A 27,230-nucleotide genomic window follows, 5' to 3' on the forward strand; every position below is an offset into this window, starting at 1 on the left:
AGGCTCCTCTTGCTGTTCAGTGAGCCTGAGGAGAATCACTTGCTTCGCCTGCCTCCTCGCTTGTTTTTGCCGTCAGGATCGTGCTGGCGTCTTCCGCTCCAATCCTGGTGCCTTCATCCTTGACGACACGTGAAAGCTGCGGGTTTGAGTCCCGCCACTGAGCCAGATCGTCAAAGACCGCATGAGGCGGATAGGTCCAAGCACAGGCCCTGGCCTCCAGCTCACCTTTCCTCGAGCTGGAAGCCTTCAATAAAGACCAGACGGGGTCCGTTTCTTTTGGTTGTGTGTCTGTGTGTGGGCCCCATCTCTTAAGTAGAATTGTTAAGTGCTTTTGCTCACTGTATATTGCCTGCCTGATATTCAGATAACTCTGCCCTTACGTGCTTCCCGGCCCGATTATTATTGCGTTAAATTTCCCTATTGTTGAATGTCCCAGCTCGTTCCCTGTCATTTATGTTGTTGGCTTAACACGGTGCGTGTTGAGAAATAGCGAGGCAGTAAATTGTTAATTTGGACCGACGGGCCTCGGTAACCATCCGCTCGGGTTTCACACGGTTCGGGCACGGTAACGGCTCGTCCCGCTTGAGGTAGTCGAGGGTGCAAATTCCCCGGTAGCTTTGCCGCGTGGGTACTTAGGTATATTGAAGTTTGGCAATTAACCCTATCTCACGTGGTCGAATTATTGGTGATTCATGGTCCTGTAAGGGACCCGTGCCTTTCGGACTTATCCGAGGGTCACGACCTAAATTCCGGTGTGTTTGATGGAGCCGACTCCAGTGCTCCCTCTAGTGGTCGTGCTCATCACCAATACCCGGCCCCACAACAATTGGTGTTCAGGAGCGGGATTCGAACCCCTCCGCCTCCACGAAATTAACGGGATTCGGATCAGGGATATTGGGACCCCTAACGGGAGCAGCCGGAAGAAGAAGAAGAAGAAGAAGAAGAGGAGAAACTACATGAAACTAAAGATGAGCACACACAGGTAGAGATAGATAGGAGGGGACAATGGGGTCGAGCTGGTGGAATGTGATGGGACCCAATGTGAGCATTGGATTAACCTCCCTCAGAAACAGGGGGAGACGGTATGCTCCTTCGAAGTGGATTGCGACCAGGTGAGTCTAGTCGGGCCGCGCAAGGTCGAGCGGGTGCATGATGTGGAGGGGCCCGTGCAGAGTTTGGGTGGGGGGGTAGAGATCCCGGGACCCCTTGTGTTAACTGAATCCCCGATGTGATTGTCCTGGAGTGTGTGTTGATATGTGTGCCTGAAGGTAAGAATGGTGTGAGTAACATGGCATGCGTGAGTGCATGCATGGGAATGGTACATGGACCAATCGAGATGGGAGACATGAATGGTGAGCCTAATAGGCCATGTAGAGCTATTTTGGTAACCGCGCCGGTCCCGCGAGATGCCGCGTGCGAGGCCAGTTCGGCATTTTGCGAACGCCTTCGCGTGCGTGTCTAAGTGGAGGGAATCCGGTGCGGAAACTCTCCGCGTTTGGGACAAGAAGACCTTGCGAACGGTTAAAATGTAGGCTAGTGTTGTACGAATTTGGAACGGATGGGTCCACATGCGAGCACGTGTGTGGAACTCCACGTGCTGCACGCCGCTTGTCCTGTTTGCGGAGCGCGTGGAGCAAGTCCCCCGGACGATATGCTCGGGCTGGCCTGCACGGGAAACCGCAAAGGTTCGGTGTGCGAGTGACGTCACCGGGGACCTCGTGGCGAGAGTTACGGGCGAGCGGCGCACGTTGGTTCGCATGGCAGATTCCCCGAAAGCGAGCGTTCGTTGTGATGCACAGGGCGATGATAAGGCTGCATGTATCGCCCGATGGAAGGGACGAACGAGCGAGTCGCAGACCGCCGCCTTGGCGGTACAATTTTTTTTTTGAAAGCCTCGCTTCAAGTACACGGCCCCGTAGGATGTGGTAAGCATCCTGCTTGGGCATAGGAGCATTAGTTAACAGGATGGGTTTAGCTTGGTGATACCGGCCTCATGGGGGCATGAGCCGTCCTCCATGGGGCCCGTGGACTAGTTTGTGGGAAAGTAGATTTAGATTTAGAATGGATTTGGGAGACATTGACGGACATGGAATGTAGTGGGGACATAGCTTCGCAGTGGAGTTAAAATGAACGTGCATTAGTGTAAGGTATGACTGGGAGCACGAGTTAGTTCGGGGAAATTAGTTTGCAGAATGGCAGTGTTGAGTGAAGTGTGGTAAATTTAAATAAAAAATAAATAAATTTTTTGTACAATGAGTGAGCGTAGGTCAGCGGGCCCACATGTGTGAATTGAGTGAATGTAGAATGCATGGTGCGAATGAATGAGTGGGGGGAGGAGTGAATCCCACCCAAGTGATCCTGGGGTCAGTGTAATGTTAGTTAGTGGGTTAGTTAAATTTACCAAAAGGAGGCCATTCTGTGTTGGTGGTGTATGAAGGCACGAAACACATTTGGAGGGGTGCAAGAGTCCATTGACCGGCTGGGAGCGTGGCTGTCGAAAGGTGAGTATTGAGTGGAGGGCACCCCGGGCACCGGACTAGTCAGCCAGAGTAGGCCAAGGGACCGGGATAGTGTAGTGGGCACGGGCGACCCACGGAACGGGACCCGGAAAATCAAAATGCCATGTGGGCTTCGGAGGGTGGCAATGCCAGGAAGGGCAACCCCCGCATTCATAGGGAGCAGGTAGGCTCGGAGACAGCCTCAGGGCCCGGGGGTGCCGTAGTTAGAGTACGGCAGGAGGGAAATGGCCTGCCGTGTTAGGGTGAGTTGCCTCCAGCAGCTGGGATATGAAAGGAACAAGGAAGAAGGTTCACTGAAAGGAACACCCAAGGGGGACCTTTTGAGCAGGCACTGAGGACGACTGACCTTCAGCTGCTGTGCACTCACCCACACAAACTGTTAACATTATTGTGCCTTTTTCTTCACAGATCACAGGTCCTGGGCCATGGTTAGTGCAATATTAGTTAAAATTGTAAATAAGTTTTGCAACCCACCTATGTGTCTGTCTTCGCGCCGGCAATGTATTTAAGTTGTCCGTCTGAGTCTGATAGTTTAGTTACGCAGTGCACTAGGTTATTTATTTTTGGGACATGGATGAAAAAATGTCGCACTCAGGAATCCGTAGGTAAATCGTACTGGGGAGAATTTACACATGCTGGTCACACGAAAATTCAATGACTCGGGACGAGTCAGTAAAAAGGGGAGGGGGTACTGTTACGAATCTGGAACCCATCGCACACAACAGCCAGAGTCCTTATAGATCAGTTATATCGGTAAGTACGTGTTTCTAGTTAGGATCCCGTCCCTTGTTTAATGCGTAATTAAGTGTACGTGCACTGAGAATTTGTTTTATAGCCAGGTCTTTAAATCCTTAGATCCGACAAACCAACCACCCTGCCATTCCCATTCACAACTCCTCCACTGAACTCGCGCTTTGCCAGACTCCCCTTCCTGTTCAGTTGGAGTTTTCACAGCGCGTCAACACACCTGATCCCTGTCCAACCAAGCACGCACAGAGCGTCCGACACCGAGGCTCCGCCCCGCTCAGGGAGCGGATAAAAAGACCAGCCTCCCTTTGGAGGAGTGTTCGTGTTCATGTTCGTGTTGGCGTCGGAGCCTGAGGAAAATCACTTGCTTCGCCTGCCTTGCTGCCTCCTCGCTTGTTTTTGCCATCAGGATCGTGCTGACGTCTGCCGCTCCACTCCTGGTGCCTTCGTCCTTGACGCCACGTGAAAGCTGTGGGTTTGAGTCCCGCCACTGAGCGAGATCGTCGAAGACCGCACCTGGCCTCCAGCTCATCTTTCCTCGAGCTGGAAGCCTTAAATAAAGACCCGACGGGGTCCGTTTCTTTTGGGTGTGTGTCTGTGTGTGGGCCCTGCCTCTTAAGTAGAATTAAGTGCTTTTGCTCACTGTATATTGCCTGCCTGATAATCGGATAACTCTGCCCTTACGTGCTTCCCGCCCCGGTTATTATTGTAATAAATTTCCCTATTGTTGAATGTCCCAGCTCCATCCCTGTCATTTCTTTTATTGGCTTATCACGGTGCATGTTGAGAAATAGCGAGGCAGTAAATTGTTAATTTGGACCAACGGGCCTCAGTAACCATCCGCTCGGGTTACACATGGTTCGGGCATGGTAACGGCTCGTCCCGCTCTAAGTCTGTCGAGGGTGTGAATTCCCCGGTGGCTTTGCCGAGTAGGTAATTAGGTATATTGAAGTTTGGCAATTAACCCTACCCCACACGGTCGAATTATCGGCGATTCATGGTCCTGTAAGGGACCGTGCCTTTCGGACGTATCCGAGGGTCACGACCTAAATTCCGGTGTGTTCAGTGGAGCCGACTCTACTGCTCCCTCTAGCGGTCGTGCTCGCCACCGATACCCGGCCCCGCAACAGTATATCGGTACACATGGTGAAACTGTAAACGCCAACTTGCGACGCTGGTTATTCCTGCATTCAGAATCCCTTTTCTTCTTGCCTTATTGATTAGCCATCACAGCAAAGATTCGTATTTCCGTTAGCGAAGCGATGGGTCTTATATTCTGGTATACCTACTGTATATAACTGCAAGTTGCATAATTGTGTTTGAACGGGGTAAACATCATCACCACAGCACGTACATCGCTGAATGATACCTCGTTTAAAAGCTCTTGTGTCCAGACAGTGCATGAGGTTTACAAATATCGATATTCACACAATTTCGAGTTTTTTTTTTTTTTTTTTAATATACCTTGGTCGTGGCTCGTATGAGAGCTAACACACAACTCACAGCAAGGAGGCATGAGACAAGAGGGGCGGGAGTGGAAGGGACAAAACAGTGGGGAACAGACACATTAGGTGAACTGTGGAAGGGAGAGGGATGGGGATGGGACGGGGAACATGGCGAAGAGAAGATGGACATTTCAGGGACTTTCAGGAAGGAAAGTAGGAGAAATGAAGGAAGTGGGCTTGGGTGGATTATCGGGGGTAGAAAAGATCGAGGATTTGGATGGGGGAAGATAAGAGGTGGTGGTGAACAGCTGTTTTGAAAGCCTGGAGGGAAGAATGGGAAAGAATAGAGTGAGGAAGTTTATTCCAAAGGCGGGAAAAAGAGGAATGAAAGAGTGAAGATGAGCAGTGATTCGTGATTTTGGTAGTTTTACCAGAAGGGGGTTGTTGGCGGACCTTGAGCGCCCTGTGGAAATGTGGTGGGGACAAATCGCAGAGAGAGCAGGGGGGCAAGGCTGGAGAGGAGTCGGTAGAAGACAGAAAGACCACCGACCAACCTGCGGTGATTGAGTGAGAGGCCCAAAGACTCAACTTCATTGCGGGAGATGCCGATGATCTTAAATGCCCTGGTTTCGACAGCGTGAAGCCGAGAAAGGTGGGAGGCAGGAGCACCAGCCCAGAGGGGAGAGCAGTACTCCATCAGGCTACGGACAAAAGCTTTGTAAGTGGTCAGGAGCTCAAGAGGGCCGAGGAAGGACTTAGCACGACGGAGGATTCCCAGTCGGCGACTGGCTTTTGAGGCGAGGTTGGAAATGTGACTTTCCCAGGAAAGGTCATAGCAGATAGTGAGACCTAGAAGCTTGAAAGAAAAGACTTCTTCCAGAGGATTGTTGAGAAAGTGGATGGGGGGTTTTGTAAACGGTCCTTTCGAAGAGACATAGTGAGAGTGTGAGATTTGTCTGGATTGAAAGACATGTTCCACGTGTTGGACCAGTTTGTGATTTTATCCAGATCTGCAGTGAGTGAAGAAGCTGCTGCTTGCCGGTCTGAGGGATGACAGATGGTACGGCAGAGGGTGGAGTCGTCGGCAAAGAGAAATAGAGGATTTTCCAGAGAGTCCGAGAGATCATTGATGAAAACCAGAAAAAGAACAGGGCCCAGAACGCTACCTTGAGGAACTCCAGCCTGCACAGGAAGAGGGGATGAAAGAACTCCATTTAGGGCCACACGTTGACTGCGACAGGAGAGGAAGTCTGCGAGCCATGAGTGGAGATGGCCTTGAATACCATGGGAAGAGAGTTTGGTGAGTAGGGCAGGGTGCCAGACTGTGTCAAAAGCACGTGATATGTCCAGGGATACGGCTCGGATTTCCTGTCTTGCATTGAGGACCTCCATCCATTGATGGGAGAGCAGAAGCAGCATATCCAGGGTAGAGTGACCTGGTCTGAAACCAAATTGATGATTGGAAATCAAGCCATTGGAGAAGAGGAAGGATTTCATATCTGAGGCGATGATGGATTCCATCACCTTGCTGATGATTGGGAGAAGGCTGATTGGTCTGTAGTTATAGGGATCTGTTTTTGCACCTTTTTTATGCAGGGCAGTGATGTTAGCAGATTTCCAAGCAGATGGCAGATGACCTTGGGCAAATGAGAGGGTAAATAGAACAGAGAGAGGGTGAGCAAGAGCAGAAGAGCAGGCTTTGAGGACACGTGGGCTGATGCCGTCTGGACCGGTTGCAGAATCTGACTCGAGGTTTGAAAGCAAGCTCTCCACCTTGTCAAGAGAAAAGGATACAGAGTCCAGGGACAGTTGGGTGCGACTGGGTAAAGTGGGTAGAGATAGTGATGGGTTTAGGACACAAGATTTAGCTGCAAACACCGAGTTTAGACATTCAGCTTTATCACGTGTGGAATCAGCAGTGCGGCCATTTGAGGTAAGGGAGGGGATGGAGGGGGAACATACACCAGAAACAGATTTGATTAAACGCCACCAGGATTTTGAGGAGGGAGAGAGGTTTGAGAGTTCAGACTTGAGATGAGAAAGATGTTGTTTTCTGGCTCTCCTGAGGGTAGATACACACTTGTTCCGAGCTTTGTGGAAAGAACTGAGATTGCCCTCAGTTGGGTTTGCTTTCCATGAGGCAAAGGCAAGTTGTTTCAGGACAACTGCCTCGCCACAAGCTTCAGTAAACCAAGGGCGGGAGGAAGGGTAAGACAACTGAACACGAGAAGGGATAAATCTGTGCATGAGGGAGAGCAAGTTTCTTTGAAAGAATTCCCAGGATGAGTTGATGTTTGAGAAAGTAGTGATAGGAGACCAGTCTGTAAGTTTGATGGCTGCTCAGAGACCCTGCCAGTTGGCTTGAGTGAAATGCCAGACTCGACGGCGGTGAGGTGGTTCTCTGATAACAGCCAGAGAGATGTCCACTTTAACAAGGACGTGGTCAGAAGAACCAATTGGAGCGAAGGAAGAGCAGCAGATATTGTCAGGGAAATTTGTCAAAATCAGATCCAGAAGAGATGGAGTACCATTGGTTGAGATCCGGGTCGGGAAGTTGACCGATTGAGTCAGTCCCAATGAGTCACAGAAAGCTTTTGCTGAGGTGCCATGGCAGGTGAGAGAGGTACCCACACCTAGCCAACTGGCGTGATGACAATTGAAGTCACCACATAAGAGGAAGAGAGAGTTTGGATGAGAAGATAGAAGATGCTCCATGTTTTCGGATAGTGAGATGTAGATGGAGTCATCAGTGTTCGGTGGACGGTACAGTACACATATAAACATGAGGTGGGAGTGGAGGGGAAGCCGAAGCCAGAGGTATTCCTGGGGGTGTGGGGGAGTGAGAGCAGTGCATGGAGAGTGAGGAATAGAGTCTTTGATGAAGAGAGCAACACCTCCACCAGGACGAGGCTCAGGTCTGTCATACCGTAAGAGGGAGTAGCCAGGGAGAGATACTTGGGAGTCAGACACGTCTTGGGAGAGGAAAGTTTCTGTTAGGCAGATAATGTCTGGTTTGTCAGTGGCAACCTGTATGGAAAGATCTGAAAGGTTTGAGCGAAGGCCCCGGATATTTGAGGTCCACACTTTTAATGAAGAGGAAGGGGAGGAGGCTTTGGGTGCAGGAGGTGGAGGGGGAGGGGAGGGTAGGACAAGGGACGAGGGGGGCAGGTAAGGAGGGTTGCTGAAGGAGTGTGGGGTATTGCAGAACAGCGAGGGGAGGGGGCCGAATGAGGAGAAAAGGCTCTGTGGTGCTGGGGGAGAGGGGGACAAGAGACAAGGAAGAAGGCAGTTGAGGATTTGAGGAGGTGGAGTGAAGAGATGGAGGTGAGAGGGTAGTGGAGGGAGGCAGGTTGGTGGATGAGAGGGGGGCAACTTTGAGAAGGAAGAGTGAGGGGGATGAAAGGTGGGAGAAAGGTGAGGGGGGAATTTTTGAGAGAGGTGAGAGGGAGGCTTGGAGGGAGAAGAGTGGGATGGTTGCTTTGAGAGTGAGAGTGAGGGGTGAGGGGGGTGAGTTGGCACTGAAGTTGGAAAAAAAGAATGTTTGATGGAAAGCGAGCATCCATGGCAAACTGTGGTTTTTAAAAGTTTTAGGTCAGAGATGCGATTTCACACAATTCTTGATGGGTGCAATGAAGGCGAATTCAGAGCATGGAGAGAAGAAGCGCTGTAATAGTTGGATTTTTTAGGCAAGGAATGAAGGAGAGGTCGAAATGAGAGCAGTCTGTTAAAATAGCAGAAGAGTAGTGCATTGTGAAACAGTAAAGAGTACCACATGTGTGAGAGAGGAAGATGAAGCATTATAAGATCGTTTTTGTTGTTAAAAATAATGTATGAGAGAGTTCAACAGATTAGGTCATGGAAGTGTAAAGAAAAAAAAAATCGAGGAAGAAGACGAGGAGGAAGTTAAGAGGAAGAAGAAGCAGAATCGGGAGAAGGGGAAAAGGTGAGCATGTTGTTGTTGTTTGTTGGGTGTATATATATATATATATATATATATATATATATAAATATATATATATATATATATATATATATATATATATATATATATATATATATATATATATATATATATATATATATATATATATTTTTTTTTTGTTGTTAATATTAATATATGAGAGAGTTCAACAGATTAGGTCATGGAAGTGTAATAAAAAAAAAATCGAGGAAGAAGACGAGGAGGAAGTTAAGAGGAAGAAGAAGAAGCAGAATCGGGAGAAGGTGAGCGTGTTGTTGTTGTAGGTTTTTTTTTTTTTTTTTTTATTTTTTTGAGATAAGAAAGAGATTAGTTGGGAGAATGGGGGATGTTTGGAAAGTGGGGAGGATCAAAATTGAAGGTAATGGGGAGGATAGAAAATGAAGGTAATGGGGAGAAAAAACAAACAACAAAAAAAAAAAACGATCGAACACCGAGTGGAACCGGTAGGCCTCAAGCCTACGCCTAGGCCTCAAGCACAGGTAAGAACGTCGACAAAAATACTCACAAAATAGCACGATTTTTGAAACAAAACCGAACTAGCAACACACAGTAACATGTAGGTGAGAAAATTAAACAGTTAAAACGGGACAAATAACAACCGGAAACTTAGCTTTGAGAACGTCAGCAGGGAGTCCCAAAGGAGACCTCTCGCTGCTCAAAACCGGAAGCGGAAGTGAGTTGCGTGTATTTTGGTGTCTACGTTGTGCACACAGGTGGTGCATAGACTGAGTCGCTGGTTTGCACACCTACCAGAAGTAAAATGCAATATAACCACAAACTATTCAGTCAATTCTGTCCAACGTATAGTTACCTTTTCATTGATTTACTTCACCAATAAACCTTAGCAGTCTTAACAATTCGTGACTATTATGCTGTCAAAGGACTTTCCCAGCAAACTCCCTAAATATTCCGCACTCCATTGGGAATCAATTCCCTTCAACAGCCCGATGGAACGGGGCTATCTGCTTGTATAGATATCAATATTTTTAAAATCCTGTTTAAGCTTAATCAATCTTCCTTTAAGTTTAAGACAAGTGGAAAAAAAAATCAATTTGATTAACTCTAGAGAAAAAATACTTACCTTCTGCATCAAATAAAAGTAAGTAAGGAAAATATTCTAGATTATATTTAAAAGGGTATAGTGAAGTATACAAGGTCAAGAAAAGATGTGGCAGAACTGTAGAGAAGTCTGATCAGGTCCCATCGAGATTAATAGGTTTCATTTTAATTGCCTTGTTATGGAAGGGTTATAACTACATTAGTTGAAGGTTCATTTTTGAGGAAGTTGGATTGTTTAAATTGCTCAGTGTTAGTTCAAAGGGAATATTAGAAAGACAGTTTTTATATTATTATGTGGGTCTCTATACCTTGACCTGATGTTCATGGAAGAGTTTGTACATATGTCACATGCAGGACAAAGACATTAGGACAGTATATTCTAACATGAATTACAAGGGCGTTGGTAGGCAATGGACAATTGTGGTTTATGGGATTTGAGCCTGGGTTCTCTGCATCATGAGACAGGCATTCACATCGGAATACTGACAGTTCAATAGGCTAACCCGTAATGGTATTTGAGTTATTAGCCCCCATTGGACTTAGTCCGAAACGGGGGCTTATGGATTTGGTCTCGATTTTCGTGGCTGTGCATGAGTGCGTCCGCAACTAGATCACGGACATGTATAGACCGATTTTATTTGAATTTGACAAAAGCCAACACATGATGGTATACATGCACGTCTCTTTTTTTATAAAATATTTTTTAAGACATCAGATCCAAAATGGCCGAATGGTGGCCATATTATTTGTAAAGAAAAAGAAAAAAGCCCAGTGTCAAACGCGTCCTCAACCATTTCTCAGATATGCATTTACCAATCTTGTTCAAACTTACCAAACTTCAAATTATACCTAATCTTGGCAGACGAATAAAGAATGATGGCTTACATATGCAAGTCTTTTTTTTCGATGTCAGATCCAAGATGGCCGACTGGTGGCCAATTTAGTTGTAAAAAATTTTTAAAATACATGTTGAACACGTCCTCAACCATTTCTTGGATATGCATTTACCAATCTTGTTCAAAATTGGCACACAGATAAGGAATGATTGCATACATATGTATGTCTGTTTTTTTCCAAGATCAGATCCAAGACTCCATTGCCTTTTCTCCTGACAAGGTGGAGAGCTTCCTGTCAAACCTCAACTCAGATTCTGCAACTAGTCCAGATGGCATCAGCCCTCGTGTTCTAAAAACCTGCTCTGCTGCTCTTGCTCACTCTCTGTTCTATTCACCCTCTCATTTTCTCAAGGTCATCTGCCACTTATTTGGAAATCGGCAAACATTACCACTCTGCATAAAAAGGTGCAAAAACTGATCCCTGCAACTACAGACCAATCAGCCTGTTCCCAATCATCAGCAAGGTTATGGATGGAATCAATCATTGCTTCTGACATCAAATCCTTAATCTTCTCCAAAGGCTTGATTTGTGACCATTAATTTGGATTTAGATGAGGTCAATCAACCCTGGATGTGCTACTTCTGCTTTCCCAACAATGGATGTAGGTCCTTAATGCCAAACATGAGATCAGAGCCATCTCCCCAGACATATCATGAGCTTTTGATACAGTCTGGCATCCCGCACTGCTCACCAAACTCTCTTCTTATGGTATCCAAGGCATTCGCCACTCATGGCTCACAGACTTCCTCTTCTGTCGCAGTCAACGCATGGCTCTTAATGTAACTCTTTCATCTCCTCTTCCCATCCAGGCTGGAGTTCCTCAAGGCAGTGTTCATGGCCCTGTGCTTTTTCTGGTTTTCATCAATGATCTCTCAGATTCCCTTGAATATCCTCTTTATCTCTTTGTTGATGACTCCACCCTCTGCCATACCAACTCTCTTCCTTCTGACAAGCAGGCAGCCACCTCTTCACTCTCTGCAGACCTGGATAAAATCGCAAGCTGGTCAAAAACTTGGAATGTCTTTCAATCCTGACAAATCTCACACTCCGCAGTCTTCTGGAGTGCTGCTCCCCCCTTTGGGGTGGTGCTCCTGCCTCACACCTCGCTCGACTTCAACCTTTGGAAACCAGGTCGGTGGTCTTTCTGTCTTCTACCATCTCCTCTCCGGCCATGCCCCACTGCTCTGTCTGTGGTCTGTCCCCCCTATATTTCCTCAGGGTGCTCAAAGTCTGCCAAAAAACCACTTCTGGTGAAACTGCCAAAATAAAGAATCACTGCTCACCTTCACTCTTTCATTCCGCTTTTTTCCCACCTCTGGAACAAACTCACACACTCTCTTCAATCCCACTCCTCCCTCCAGGTCTTCAAAACAGCTGTTCACCACCATCTCATATCTTCCCCCATCCAAAATCTTGATCTAAACCACCTTCGTTAATCCACCCCAAACCACCTCCTTCAAATTCCATGTTTCCTTCCTGAAAGTCCCTTTCGTAGCATCTTGTTTACCCCATGTACACCACCTCATCCCTCTCCCTTTCACAGATATCCTATTGTCTTTGTTCCCCACTATTTTGTGCTTCCCTCTCCCACCCCTTGTCTCTTGCCTTGTTATGTTTCTGTGTATTGGCTTTTACACGAGCCTCAACTTGGTATACAAAAAAAAACCTCATGTTGAACATGTCCTCAGCCATTTCTCGGACATGCCTTTACCGATGTTGTTCAAACTTAGTACCCTGATAATGAATGATGACTGACATGACATCAGCACATCATTTTTTTTTTTTTGAGATCAGATGCAAGTTGGCAAACTGGCAGCAATTTTAGTTTTAAAAAAACCCCCGATGTTGAACACGTCCTCAACCATTTCTCGGACATGCATATACTAATGTTGTTCAAACGTAGCACACAGATAATGAATGACTACGTAGAAAGCACATCAATTTTTTTTTTCGAGATCAGATCCAAGATGGCCGAATGGCGGCCATTTTGTTACTTAAACATGCTGCCAACCATTTCTCTGACATGCACGGTCCAATTTTATTTAAACTTGGCACAAGCACAGTACATGATGGCATACACATACCCCTCGCTTTATTTTGCGATCTGGTCAAAGATGGCTGACTGGTAGACTAGCAACCCTTTAACTCCATGCAGCAAAATTACTAAAACAACATGACATTTTATGTCTTTTTTTTTTTACTTGATAAATGTAGATTTAGGAAGACATTCAGAAGTGGTGCAGGTTGTTGGAATTGTAAGGGGACGAATGAAGGTAAAGAGAGCAACAATAAGAAATATTCGTACATGGATTAAATCTCCCTTCCACTTACACCGCCCACTGCCCCCCCCCCCACTCCCTCAAGGTCGTTAATATCTGGAACCATTTGCAACGAAGGTTATTGAGGGTAATAAAACTTGGGGTTGACAGATTTTCCTCTGAATATTAACTTCTTGTTTTGTAACGGTCTCAGTGACTGATTTTGATTTTGTCTGGAATTGATTTATAATGGTTGATTCAATTCAAACTGAAGTGTTCATCAGAGGAAAGAAAGCTTCACTGGTGTTCAGAAACATTATATTGGCATCTCATATCTTGCTATTTGCTTCATGTTACATTTTATGCCACAAAATAGAACTCTTTCCTTGGCATTGATTCCTTTATTTATTAAGTTACCTTTCTAAGTGTGCTTTTCCAAAATTAAATTGCTTTGCAGGGACAAATTTGTTTGTTTCATTTGTGTGTATATTGTTAATTTTACTAAAACGATGCAGAAAACCCAGGTTTGCTTTTTCTGTATATATTGATTCCAGTCACATAAAGTCTTTTGTTTTTTGGGAGAGATAGTAATTAGTTTGACAAATTTTAATGCTTTCGGTTGACTTCATAACCTTTAATGAAATTAGCGTTGTCTATATGTTATTCCATTGCCCTGCCAGCGTTTTACTCTGAGTCACTTTCAGAACAGCCTGCAGAAGCAACTGACGACCCATTTAGCAAAAACATTCCACATTTTTAAGAAGAAAAAAAAAAAAACAAGTTCCAGTATCGCCATGTGTTCTGCATGTGATATGAATGTCGATCTATCTATTCCACAAAAAAGTTTGTCTGGAGTGAATCCGAAGTTTTGAGAGCTGAAGTCTTTGAAATGCAAGTTTGTAAGTCGCAAGCTTCAGACTAGTTTATCCATCCAGGTTTGGTAGTGCCGAGTGAATGTGTGTGAACACTGTACAAGCATTTTTGTTCTGCGTGACTCGCCGTTCATGGCCTGAGAGCATTGTCTGCAACAATTACCATGGCAACAGTAGCCATGTGGTCCACTACCATGCCTTTTTGTGACACAACGTAGTTCGCAACCCCCGCCACCTGTCCTGTATTATGTTTTCATATGAATGCCAAAACATTGCAATTGATTAAAGGTCTTTTAAATTAGAATGGAATAGTTACGACTACTAAATTTAATGTTTGTATAAATTGAGCATCAATACATGTCGAGACCTCAAGCCGCAATTAAATGAATTGAATCGTTCTTCATTAAAATACTTTGAGGTGTTCAAGATTACTCAAACCCCCTCCCCCAGCTCAAACACCTCAGTGGGGTGAAAGTGGTGATTTTGGGAATCTTGGAAATCCAACTTTGCTTAAGCGTATAGATTTGTGGTGTAAATACTTGTGCTTGCATCCACTCAAGGTATCTAACAGCACAGCAATATTTCTACCTCACTTGCCAGTTGCTTTTCATTTACCTGCCTGCCCTTGATGACGTATTGTTCCCCATTTACACTATGCAGTTTTGTTCCGATGGGTATTCCTTTAATTAGCTAAGTGACTCGGAGCCATGCATGTGTGGTGTTTCTGTACCAACAGCGTTTCCATCTCAACAGCACATTTAATCGTATGTGAGGCAAATTAAATGGCTGTCTATTACTGTATTACAAACAGTCTGCTCGGGCTCTGAACTATTTTGCAACAAAACCTGGAGTTTAGTGCAGCATATTAGAGATTGATATGTCCAATATGCTTTGGTATTGAAGCAAAAACTTTCCCTAAGTTCTGCATTTTAAGCAAGTCAAATTCTCTCCCCCTCCCCCCCCCCCACCCAACCTCAACCTCAACATCTTTTCCATTATTCTCTTCATTCCTTTCTTCTCCCTCTTCTCTCTTTGCTTACCGTTATTGAATTGCCTTTATCGGTTTATTACACCCCCTGTGAGTTTATGTATTAGCTCTTCCATGAGCATTGCATGTTGTGGAAGACTAAAAAAAAATACACAATCATTACCACTTGAAAAAAAACAGGAAGGTCTAAAAATGAACTGAAGCTTTGAGCAAAACCTAAGGGCAAATGTGATGTTCTCTTTCACTGACTTCAGCTCATGGAAGAGCTTGGACATGGATTTATAGAAAGAATACCAGGCATAATGGGTCAAGTGTCCGTTCTGAGTTTTGGACGTCTATGGTTCAAACCCATCCGATTCATACCAAAGTCTTTACAAACAGTACATGTTGCTTCCTTGCTTTACGCCCGGCATTTTAAAAGATAGAGCACAGACAAACAACCATAGGTTGGCAATAATAGAGCAGGCTTTGATCGACCGAATGACTTCCTCCGGCATCAAAGTTCCTTGCACGAAACTTGTATTATGAAACAGAATGTCAACTAATAAAAGGAGAATCTAACCTACACACAATCGGAGTGGGTGCAGTGATTAGATTGCAAGATACACTGGACATACCTCGCCATCTCGACTCTCAATGGTCTTGATCAAAACAGTTTTCTTTCCATAGGTATCGTAATGCTCTCCATGACTCAGGGCATCTGAGAAAATAATTGATTGTTACATAAAACCCCAAGGAAGAGCATGGCATTCTGAAGGATCATACCTCCAACAAAATCATAATACAAACCCATACATTAACTTGAGAGTTCATATAACACAATACCCTACATAGTCTTAAAGTATGCAATTCATTTTTTAAATAAAATAATGATTTTAAAGATCGTTTATAAATCCAGAAGTTTAGTGCTGCTGAAGCAGTCTTAAACACTGTAATAAGATGACGAAGTCACAGAATAGGGGATGGAGACTTTATTGATTACCATATAACGCAGCGTCAATTGGCATCATACATAGCCATATCGGCGGCCTCTTATTCAACCCCTTCTGCACCCTCTCACATATTGAAATGTAGCATGGTTCTTGTAAGTATTATGAAGGCTTATTTGTGTTCTCCAGTGTTCAAGTATCCTTACTGTAATTCACGGACCCGTGTTTGTTTGTTTGTGTAATTGTTGCACTGCTACTCCTATAGTTCTGGGCTGATTACACCTCGATTTGCTACATAGGTTCAGCATGACCCCAATTTATGCATAGGGGTGTTTTTATCTTTGCCAGTGGTCTTGGGGGAGTAAGGGGTTCTTCGATTTAAATAAATTTATTCCTCGATCATAAACTGATAAGACAGACGGACAGACATGAACGAATTGCTTAACCCCACTTTTTGCTTCGTGTGTGTGGGGTAATCATTTCACTGCAGCCATGTCTGGTCACGTGTCAGTTGAATGTGAGTAAAAGGAGCATCATACCTTGAGCATGTCATCAGCATCAATGCTGATGAAGTCTGTGGGTCATGGACAAAATGTCACCTGCAGCCAAGTCTGCCCTTTTTCTTTTTTTAAACAAAAATTGGTGTGGTAGTGCTTTGTTTAATCCCTAATCGGCTGTGTTTTTGGTTTTCTGAAAACAATGTTAATCCCAATCACCGCCGGTAGGATGGCCGAGACTAGAGGTAGGCACACTCGTCTCTAAGCTGTCCAGCCTGGATTTGAATCCCGACCCCCCCCACCCCCCAAGGCAATAATAACATTCCCTTCCTGTCATAATTCCCTGCAGACGACTATAGTATATGAGAGTATAACTCATATACTCTAGTTATAACGAGTATTTTTTGCCTGGGCAAGCTATAAATAACTTTAAAATAAAAAAAAATTCACTTTTTTTTTTTTTTAAATAACTTCCATATTGCTTTGAGACATTGCACTATCATTTAAATATATATATATATATATATATATATATATATTGTTATGGATTTCAGAATCCAGTCTGATGAATCCACACATCCAGGTCCTCAGACAGTTATTTCCTTAAATGCATGTTCAGATTAGCCCCATCCCCATGTCTAATGGGATCTTTAATGTGATGCGTTGAGAAGGGCAAAGGATAGATCCCCTCTCTTATGGGAAGCTGTCTTTTTGACAGACACATTCACACACATTTCTTTTACGAGCTCTGAAGACTGCCTTTTTTGAGAGTGCACGGGTCGTCATGGTAACTGTGCCCCAGTGGGGCGGGGTGAGCTTGGGGCGGACGGCACCCCGTGGAGACAGCCCGGGGATATAAAAACGAGTGAGAGAAAGCGTGAGGTACGTTCTGCAGAGATGCCAACTTTTGGAAATCAGAATTAGGGAGGATTTTCAACCGACACCAAATAATGTGCGCGAAGCGCACATCTCGAGCGCGGAGCGCTCGACCCTTGCGGCGGGGTCCAGGGCCCGCCTTAGGGCCCTGGAAGCTCTGGGGTTCTAGACGCTCTCTAGTGCCCTCTGAGCCCTATTTTGGAGCATTTAACATGTTAAGAATTCCCACTTTTTGAACAAAAAAAGGGGAAAATTGTGCACTTTTTAATGTTACATGTATGTTAATATTAGTAAGTTAGGGGACAATCAAAGATTAACAAAAAGCACAAAAGAAGCAATATTTTTCTTACCTTACTGGCTGGTACTACTGCTGCTTGCTTTTTCCATGGCAGCTTTGCTGAGTGACAGCTGTGTGGCTCTTTTAGCCCTTCTGATTATGTCTTTGCTGTATTCTCTCTGGTAGCAAGGGGTGTTATGAGCTAGTTTTTCAATTAAGAGAGCTTCCAGGGTTTTGACACTCAAATTGGGACGAAATTCAGTATGATTCTTCCGTACAAGACTGAGTGCCCGCTCACATGATGCGTTCGAATGAGGAATGACCAAGATTCCCTTCATCACTTTGCTCAAATTAGGTTACTTCTTGGCACCAGTGCAGGGATCTGTGAGCTGTGAAATCCGATGCCACTGCTCATCCACTCTCACTGTCTCAGTAGCAATTGTAGCTATGGAGGCGTCTGCCTGGTAGTGAGCGAATTCACTCTCAAGACTGTCTATGTCACTATCACCGCCACTGAACAGACAGGGGAATTTCTTGATGAAAAACTCCACACAGTCAAACCCCACTTCTTGGTGTAGCTTAACATCCAGCACCTGAGCATGCTTGGCTAATTCATCATCTAGCGGCCAGGTTTTGAAGATGTAATTGCAGGCTTTCACATAATATGAGCGAACTGCACTGAAGAAACCTTGGATGTCTGACTCACTCAGAGTGAAGGTGGATTTCTTGAGACTCCTTTGTTCCCTTATATACAGTTTGGCATCGTTCCCAATCATGAGGTCCTCATCATTCTTCTGATGATTTCTGTCAGAGAAGGGTACATTTACCAGAGCAACCGATGACACCGATGGTTTCAAAAACCGTACGAAGATATCTTTCAGAAGACCATTCAATTCTCCATGCAGGAGATGAATACAGGGTTCGTCTCTTTGGAGCAGAAGATTCCCCTTCTCAAAAAGCTTGTTAGCATATCGAAGGAAGAAACAATAGAGTTTTGTTTGTGGAGACAAGAACATCCTGTTGACACGTTTTTCTCTAGATTCCTGCACAGTGTTTGAGGAAGATGCGCTTTTAGTTGTAGAACTCGTAGTACACTTAGCCGCAGGGCGATCACACTTGCGTTTACTGCCAGCAGAAGAGGTCAGACTCGTAGTACCAGATCCAATTTTACGTTTGAGGAGAGAGCTTGAGGTAGGTGCAGCCAAGGAAGAAGACCTCTGATTCGAAGGTTTTGCTGAGCTTCTATCAAGTGATTTGGCAAAAGCAGAACTTAACTTGGGTCCTTCTTTACCTGTAGATGGGACTATCACAGTCTTTCTCGACTCTGAAGGGATCTGCTTTGTAGATGAACGTGATGAAGGGCCGGTGATGCTACCTGCTCTCAGCATTGGTTTTGGTGCTGTCCCTGCTGTCTTCTTCGCAGCAGATACTGCAGTGGTGGTGGTGAATGCTGCTCCACTAGTGCTTGATCCTGCAGTGCCAGTACTGGCAGTAGATACAGTGCCGTCCTTCTTGCTCGTTGTTAGAGTCTTGGCTACAGTTGGTTGCATTTTTCTTCGTACTTCTTCTTTGAAGAAGAGGCGAAGTGGCTCCCACTGTTCAATCAGCCTGTCTAGGCACTGACCAAGGGACAGCCACCTTGTTGCGACATGCTTCAGAATCTTGTGTGTCGGGGCATCACAGAGTTCTTGCAGTGCTTTCACTCCTTTGACGCGTTTACTACTTTTGTCCAAGTAGTAGTAAATATCGATGAGAAAGTCATCTAATTCAATGGGTAAGGCCTGAGCCGCCTTCTTGGCCGTATTGTGCATCATATGGCAAGGGCATCCCATGATGTAGCACTCTGGATTTTGCTTGTGGATATAAGCAGCGACTCCTTTGTGCTTGCCCACCATGACAGAGGCATTATCAGCACAAAAGGAAACACAATTTCCCCACGGAATTTTCCTGTCACTGAACTCATGATCAAGCAGTTTGAAAATGTTTTCTCCAGTGGAATCTTGTTTGCACGCAGGCAAACTTAGCAAACCTTGCTTCACAATCCCAGCACTGTTGTCATAGTACGAAATCAGGACAGGATATAGCTGGGCCTCACCACTGTCATTGCTACCGTCTGGAGCTAGGCTAAATGGAGCTAGTCTAGCAATATCGGCAATAGATGAAGCAGTAACATTTGACAACTCACCAATTACACTGGTCAACAACAAATTTGTTGTCTGCATTTTTTAAGCTGATTTAGGACGAATCTGATGCGCTGAATCCAAAACTCACATTAGTTTTGTTCAATCAGGTCAAGTTTTTGAGATATGGCCACATGTCGTTTTTTACATTTTTGTTCACATGTACGCATGTGTGGAGCATTTTAGAAGAAGTTGGTGGGGGTAAAATGTCATGTCAAATAATTGTTTTAATTGGAAATAATTATTTTAATGACAAGAAGTATTCAGGTACGATAGTTCTAGGTGATTATGTCGAAAAGGGATCAGTTTGAAGTCATAAAACCTCAAAATCTTCCAAAAATTGGTGAGGCAAAGCATAAAGTTCGTGGATCAAAACTAAAGTTAATGGGGCAGATTTTGTAATAATGTGATACAAAAAAGTTGTATTTCTTGAAATAACGAACTCTGAAGAATGTACAATACCTACATGCGCCAATTTATGACATGCGCTTCTGCTCAAGCTTGGAGTGCCACAGTACGAACCCAAAGATTGGAGACTGTTCATTGACAGCAGCAAGCGATCACTGAAATGTGTTCTGCTACACAACGGCAACCAGTTTGCCTCTGTACCCATCGCTCACTCGACTACACTGAAGGAGAAGTATGAAGCGGTGAAGTACGTGCTGGAGAAAATTTGTTATGATCAGCATAAGTGGTTTATTTGTGTTGACCTGAAGATGGTGAACTTTTTGTTGGGACAACAGTCTGGCTTCACCAAGTACCCATGTTTTCTGTGCATGTGGGATAGTAGGGACCGTGCTCAGCATTACACGAAGAAGGACTGGCCTGTGCGGGAGGAATTGGTGCCATGCAAAGAAAGGAACGTCATCAACGACCCTCTGGTGGACAGAGACAGAATACTCTTCCCACCGCTGCACATCAAGCTCGGCTTAATCAAGCAGTTCACCAAGGCTCTGGACAAAGATGGTGACTGCTTCACTTACTTGTGCCAGGCTTTTCCAGGATTGACCATGGAGAAGTTGAAAGCTGGCATCTTTGATGGTTCTCAGATCCGTCAGCTCATCAGAGATCCAGAGTTCAAAAACTCAATGAACGAAGTGGAACTGGAAGCGTGGAATACATTTGTTTTGGTAGTGAAGAACTTTCTTGGCAACAATAAGGCCAGAAACTACGCAGAACTTGTCAACAACATGCTGACTGCTTTCAGAAACCTGGGCTGCAACATGAGCATCAAGATGCACTACCTATTTTCACATATGAACCGGTTTCCTGAGAACCTGGGTTCAATGAGTGACGAGCAGGGGGAGAGATTCCATCAGGACATGAAGGAGATGGAGACCAGGTATCAGGGTCGCTGGGACGCAGTCATGATGGCTGACTACTGTTGGAATCTGAAGAGAGACCTCCCTGCCGCTGAACATTCCAGGAGTTCGAAGAAACGGAAGTTCAAGCCCTGAAGTTTGAACAGTGGTGACGCAACATGCAATTTACTTGTACTTACCTTTATCAATGCCCACCATTCAGATGACAGTAATCGATGTTTCTATCATGTAATCAATAAATGTTGTTGGCAAAACATTTTTTTCTTAAAAACATGTTTAGGATGATATGTGTTGACAAAAATCAGCTGATAATGCCACAAAAATGTAATTGATTTTGTCACAAGATCTGATTTTTTCAAATCAACTTAGCACAAAAACCTGACCTGATGGAGAGAAACGGATGCCATTTCCTGATTCAGCAGTGCCAGAATACCCTAATTCACTTGTAGAAATCTAGACAACATTCAGAAAGTAAAAAATTGTTGACCAGTGTTTTTTTTTTTTTCTTTGTTCTTGTTTTTTTTTTTTTGTTCTTTTTTTTTTTTTTTTTTTTTCTTGCTTTTTGTTCTTGTTTTTTTTTTTTTTGTTTTTTTTTGTTCTTGCACATCTTGCACATCTTGCAAGTTTTTGTTCTTGCACATCCATACTTTGAAGCAACTTTTGAATCTGGAAACATCTTTTGAAATAGAGGTCCAGCATGATCTGAGACTGATATGGGCAAGTTATGTTCCACAATAAATCCACTAAAGAGAAGTTCCGCTCGGGTAACATCCTCTTCCTCGCTTGTCCCTTGTTTGGTGAAATAATTCAGAAGTGTACCGGTACTCGTGCTCGAAGATCTCTCCTTTGCAATGTCCGTGTGCCGTTTGCTTCCAACGTGCTTCCGAATATCATCGCGACCTCCGTGCTCAACTGAAATATCAACGCTGCATACTGTACAATACGCATGATGAATTCCTCTTTCAGACTTTCGAATACACGGGTATTGGAGACTGTATTCGGTCTTGTACTTCTGAGACCATTTCTTGGTCTTCGTAAGCTTCTTTTCTGCCATTTCGTAATCAACATCGAGGGCTTGAAGCATCGGTAACTTCGAAGTCGATGTTCCACAGCTGCAGCGCGACTCGTAGAACTCTAGCGGCTGTTAAACACCGCACGGTGGTCGCGACCGCCGGGCTGGTACGGGGCCCAGCTGCATGCAGTGAGCGTATCGCATGCATATACACTGTGCATACATACCGCATGCACTGTATTGCACACATACCGCATGCACTAAATCTCAGTGCATGATCGCATAAGCGAGATCCAGACCCAATGTTTCGCTGCTCCTCATTTGAATTTGCATTTTTTTACGTTCAATTTGGAAGCAGCGAATGTTATGGAGTTACCACATGCTATACGTAGCAGACGATGCTTTTCATTCAATTCTCATACTAGTACATTCTGATTAGTGAACAGTGCAAAAATATCAAAATTTCGGGAGGATAAGGATAGTGATCGTAAGGGCGGGAGTTTGGGTGAATTTTCGGAAGCCTCCCGATGAAATCGGGAGGGTTGGCATTGCTGCGTTCTGTGAGAAGAGACGTTCTGAGATATTAAAAAAGTGAGGAAGAAGAGAAAGGGATACGTTCTGAAGAGAAAAAATAGTTAGGAGAGGAAAAGCAAAGGGTGAGAGAAGTGACCAAGAAGCGGGTGTCTAACCAGCGCCGAAGAGACAATTCACCCTTCCAGTGCTTCGGGAAGCGAGCGTGTGGTGCACGTGTGGGTGTGAGCAGTGCCGCCAACAAGTGAGGCACGGGACGATCACCAACAACACCAGTGTCTAAACCCGCGACGGACGATTTCGGTGCCCTCCAGACTTCGACTGGCATTCAAGGCTGCCCCGCAAGAGGGTGCACGGCAAAGCTGGGTGCTGGCGACGGACGTGACATGCACGCACGCATTTTCAGGACGTTCTCGCTTCACAGATGACTTTATGGTGAGCGAGACGATTCTCCCCCTCCCCTCCCCCTAAATTATCTGCTGGGTACCCTTGTCTGTGTTTAACTGTAAGTAAGTCAACCCCCGATAAGCATCAGCTCTTTGTCTCTTTCCTGGCATTTTGATTGATTTTGCTTTGGAATTCATTTCTTATTTACCTCAGAAAATAAAAGATTCTTTTTATTTATTTATTTTATCATTAATAAAATATTTGTCGATTTCCAACCTGTCCGTGTTTGTCCTTTCCTTTCATTGGTCTAGCATTGTCCGAACCGAGATAGACTGGGAGGTAATTACCATAGATTTGACCAAAAAATTATCAGCACGCACCAGCGGTTAAAACACTCGGCCGCCCTAATTAAAATCTAATCAGATAATATTGGTGCTTTGCCGAGGGTGCGCACCCCACTCAGGTAACCACGTGACCTCGAGTTAAACGGAATAATTAGACGGCGGACACTGGAACTCGTGGTTGACTGGGTGGCGTTCGTGGTTTTAAAACAACCCACTGTACCACAACGTTAATTGTGAGCGGTAGCCCCAGGTCCGGCTCTACCGAGGACAACTGGGGATTAATCCCCCTGAGTGACAAGCTGGTGTCTCAGCTTGTTAATCACGATAAGGGACCCCAAGAAATCTAATCATGTCAAATAAAAGATATTAAGGTTTAATCAAGCCCATACATTCCTCCCCCCCCATGGCCGATAACAAAATGGCCGCTATGGCGGCCATTTTGAAAAAATATATGAATTTTTGTTTTTGCATTTCTACATATTTTAAGTGATTTCCAACCCCCCCCCAAAAAAAAAATTGTTAGAGAAAAAAAACCAGAAGATTTTGCAACTTTTTTTTCAACAAAATTTCGATTGTTTTTTTTTTTGCATTTCTACATGTTATAAATGATTTCCAACAAAAAAAAACATGCCATAAAAACTAGAGGGGCGCACTCGGGAGAGTGCAAAACCTCCTCCGCCAATACTGCTGGGTCACTCAAGTGAACCTTATATCTTATTCATTAAATATAATGTCAACAGTGCTGAGAGTTATAGTTCTTTTCTCCATTTTTTTTTTGGGGGGGGGGGGGTTGGAAATCACTTAAAACATGTAAAAATGCAAAAAAATATATATATATATATCGAAATTTTTTTGAAAAAAAAGTTGCAAAAATTTTTTTCCTCAATTTTTTTTTGGGGGGTGGAAATCACTTAAAACGTAGAAATGCAAAAAATATATTTTTTCTTTTTTTGGGGGGGGGGTAACAATTTTTTTGGGGGGGTGGGAAATCACTTAAAACATGTAGAAATGCAAAAAAAAAAATTCTTTTCTTGGGGGGGGGGGGGTAACAATTTTGGGGGGGGGTTGGAAATCACTTAAAACATGTAGAAGCAAAAAAAAAATTCTCTAATTTTTTGGGGGGGGGCAACAATGTTTTTTGGGGGGGGTTGGAAATCACTTAAAACATGTAGAAATGCAAAAAAAAAAAATTCTCTAAATTTTTTTTGGGGGGGGACCAAGTCCAAAATCTAATGGCATGATCCTTGGACCATACCTAACCCCCCACTAAGTTTCGTCGAAATCCGTCGAGGAGTTTTTCCGTAATACTGTTCACAAACAAACAAACAAACAAACAGAAAGGGGTGAAAACAGTAACCTCCATACATTTTCGAAGATGGCGGAGGTTAATTATAATTGCGGCTGATTTTGGAACTTCAGGTGGATATACCCACGTAAAATCAATTTCTGTCTCAAGGAATCGAGTTATGACGAATGAATTGAGTATGTAAAAGTTAAAAGTAAAAAGGAAAGTTGCAAACTATAACTCTGTGAGCACTGTTGACGTCAAATTGAATGAATAAGATATAAGGTTCACTTGAGTGACCTAGCAGTATTGGCGGCAGAGGTTTTGCACTCTACAGAGTGCTCCCCCTCTAGTTTATCTAATGTTATTCATTCACATGGGAGCATGGGACAGACACGGCGCGAAGTTAATGAGACAAGTTAGAGAATGCAAGTTGAGCCATTCAACAGCAAGGATGAAGGAGTTGAGTGGACAGAGGAGGCAAAAAAATATATATCTTGTGTCGCAGGTTCTGACCATAGTGCAGTCATTCTTGTTTTCACTATGCCACGTGTACAGGCAAAAATTGCAAATAGTCTCCCCACCTTCATTGGGGAGGGGGGGTGTTATTTTGTGCCCATAACCTGTCCCTGGGTACCCCGAGCATGTTTGCAATTTCTGAGGGAAATTGGCCAAGCTGTTTTTTATTCTACAAAGTTCACACATATAGACAGATAATTATGGATTTTTCATACAATGAACTACTATGACCACAGCTTTCGTGTCCCCAATGAATCCCAACTTTTTATGGGGTCAGCTGCAAGAGGTAGATTAGCCCAACTCTTTCATGAAATGACCTGACTTCTCACTGGAGTTGGCCAGGGCAGTAATTTATTTAAGGTGCCGGTGATGATTCGCCTCCTCTTTTTGAAAGATGTCATGGGACCTTTAATGTCCACCAGCTAATGCTAGCGAATAAGACATCCAGCTTAACGGCAATCCGAGGAATGGCACACTATGATGCAATGGCCTGCCTGCAAAACCCCAATACGAGGGTTTATGGTTGAGTCGAGAAATCGAAACGAGATGAGACGACTCAGAGGTAAGTGTGTGACCTCTGCACCAGCCTGGCAGATCTTGAAGTTATAAAGCAGTCAATTATATTTTCCAGTTAGTGCTGGCATCAATTGTAGGTCAAACCAAGGAGCAAAGGCAGATTGCCCTCTCCCTGAGTGTTTTTGGTGAGCTAAATATGTTTTTACTATGCTCAGTTTCCAGAAGCTTAGAATCTGGATATCTTCAATACTGTTGTCTTAAGCTGGATTTAGACCTGACAGGGTAGCTCAGAGGTAGCCTACTCACAATTGAGCTGTCTCATCTGGGTTTGATTCCCTGCCCGGAGACCATAAAGTGCCATCCTGGTGGGTTGTAGACATGGTGTTGCATCAAGTATGCCATCCTTCCAAGTAAACTTTCAGACTGCCCATCCTATTGTGGATGTTAAAGATCCCATGGTGCCATTAGAAAGGAGTAGGCCATTGTGGGCTGCTCTGATGGCCAAATTGTAAATTCATGCTCAAATGTACAGAGCTGGGGTTGGAGATGGTGTGGGCCCTGCATCACCTTCAGAAATATTCAAATCTGCAGCCAGGTCCTGGAAAGCTGGATTTGAACTCACAAACTCCTCGATTCCAATCCTCTTTCCACTACGTCACGATATGCATGAAAAAGACCGATTCAGCTAATGACCCTTTTATTACTAGCACACTTCATGTTCACCAAGGATGATGAGATGTAGTACTCAACTTACCTCGGAGAGTGAGTGACGACAGCTGTTGTCCTGGAACGGAGATCCTACAAAATGGTGATGGGGGGCACACACACCAGTGATATAATTTGGCTGGACATATCCTGCTCAAAATCAAATAGAAGACCAGCCAAACAAACATTTTTATGAGACAGTCACAGATTACCAATAAAAGCATGGACGAGATACGTGTGATTGAAATAAGGTAGAGCACTACAAATCAATTTAAGAACATTTTGTCAATCGTGATCTGACAAGATACGTAGCTCAGAGATGGTATATTCATCCTTGAGCCCATCTCATCTGAGTTCTATTCTGAACTTGCCAATAAAGTATCACTGGTGCTCCACAGGTGGGGTGTTGCAACAAGAAGTATTCTTTCCTTTGTGGGGGGGCATGTTAAGCCGAATGTCCTGTCGACTAGATTATGCAAGCTTTTGCTAGTTTATGTTAAAGATTCTATGGTACCTTTAAAAAAAAGAATAGGACATTGCGTGCCTGTATACTGGCCAAATTCCTGGTCTGACCACTACTGACAAAGGTTGCCACTTAGTATGTTCTCTGCCTAGATATTGCTTTGGCAGCGCCAATGCTCTCAAAGAGCATGGTCATTTGAGTCCGTCAAGGGTGTGTCCACATCATGCAGGTCCTGATAATTATTCAGCTCAATATGAGCAGGCACTTTAGCCAGGGTAATGGCAAACAATGGTTTAATCTAAAAAGATAGGGGCTATTATTTATTTTTCAATATACAACCACAGTGCACACAATGATGGTATGTTCCAAGATGCAGTATCCCCTGCTCGCTCTCCAACAGATTGGTAGTTTGTTTCTATTTTACTTCGTCTGCCACTCACCTTCTAGGATTGAACCCAGATTGTACATCTCAATAGTAAGTACACCACAGACAAAGGTATCCTGCCATGCAAACATTAACTATTTTCTGGACCAAGCCTTTATCTGTAAGTTAAGATGGTGTACAAGAAAACGGCACTTGGTGGAGCGTAATCCTCCGCCAGGCTGAACAGTTTGTGTTG

At 44.3% G+C, this 27,230-nt stretch overlaps 1 protein-coding gene across 2 annotated transcripts in view; it reads right to left on the reverse strand.

Annotated features, from left to right (window-relative positions):
* The window catches only part of LOC147022058 (vimentin-like), a 51,041-nt gene that overhangs the window by 9,523 nt on the left and 14,288 nt on the right, over window positions 1–27,230 (reverse strand). For both annotated transcript variants that reach the window (XM_085892621.1, XM_085892622.1), the window contains exons 7-8: window positions 26,197–26,240; window positions 15,385–15,467 (exon numbers count right to left, since the gene is read on the reverse strand). In XM_085892621.1, the coding sequence (XP_085748747.1) occupies window positions 15,385–15,467; window positions 26,197–26,240 (127 nt within the window). The remainder of the gene's footprint in view (window positions 1–15,384; window positions 15,468–26,196; window positions 26,241–27,230) is intronic.

This window comes from Eptatretus burgeri, chromosome 8, assembly GCF_056783735.1.
Source record: "Eptatretus burgeri isolate ZD-2024b chromosome 8, Ebu_testis_v1, whole genome shotgun sequence".
Lineage (NCBI taxonomy): Eukaryota > Metazoa > Chordata > Myxini > Myxiniformes > Myxinidae > Eptatretus > Eptatretus burgeri.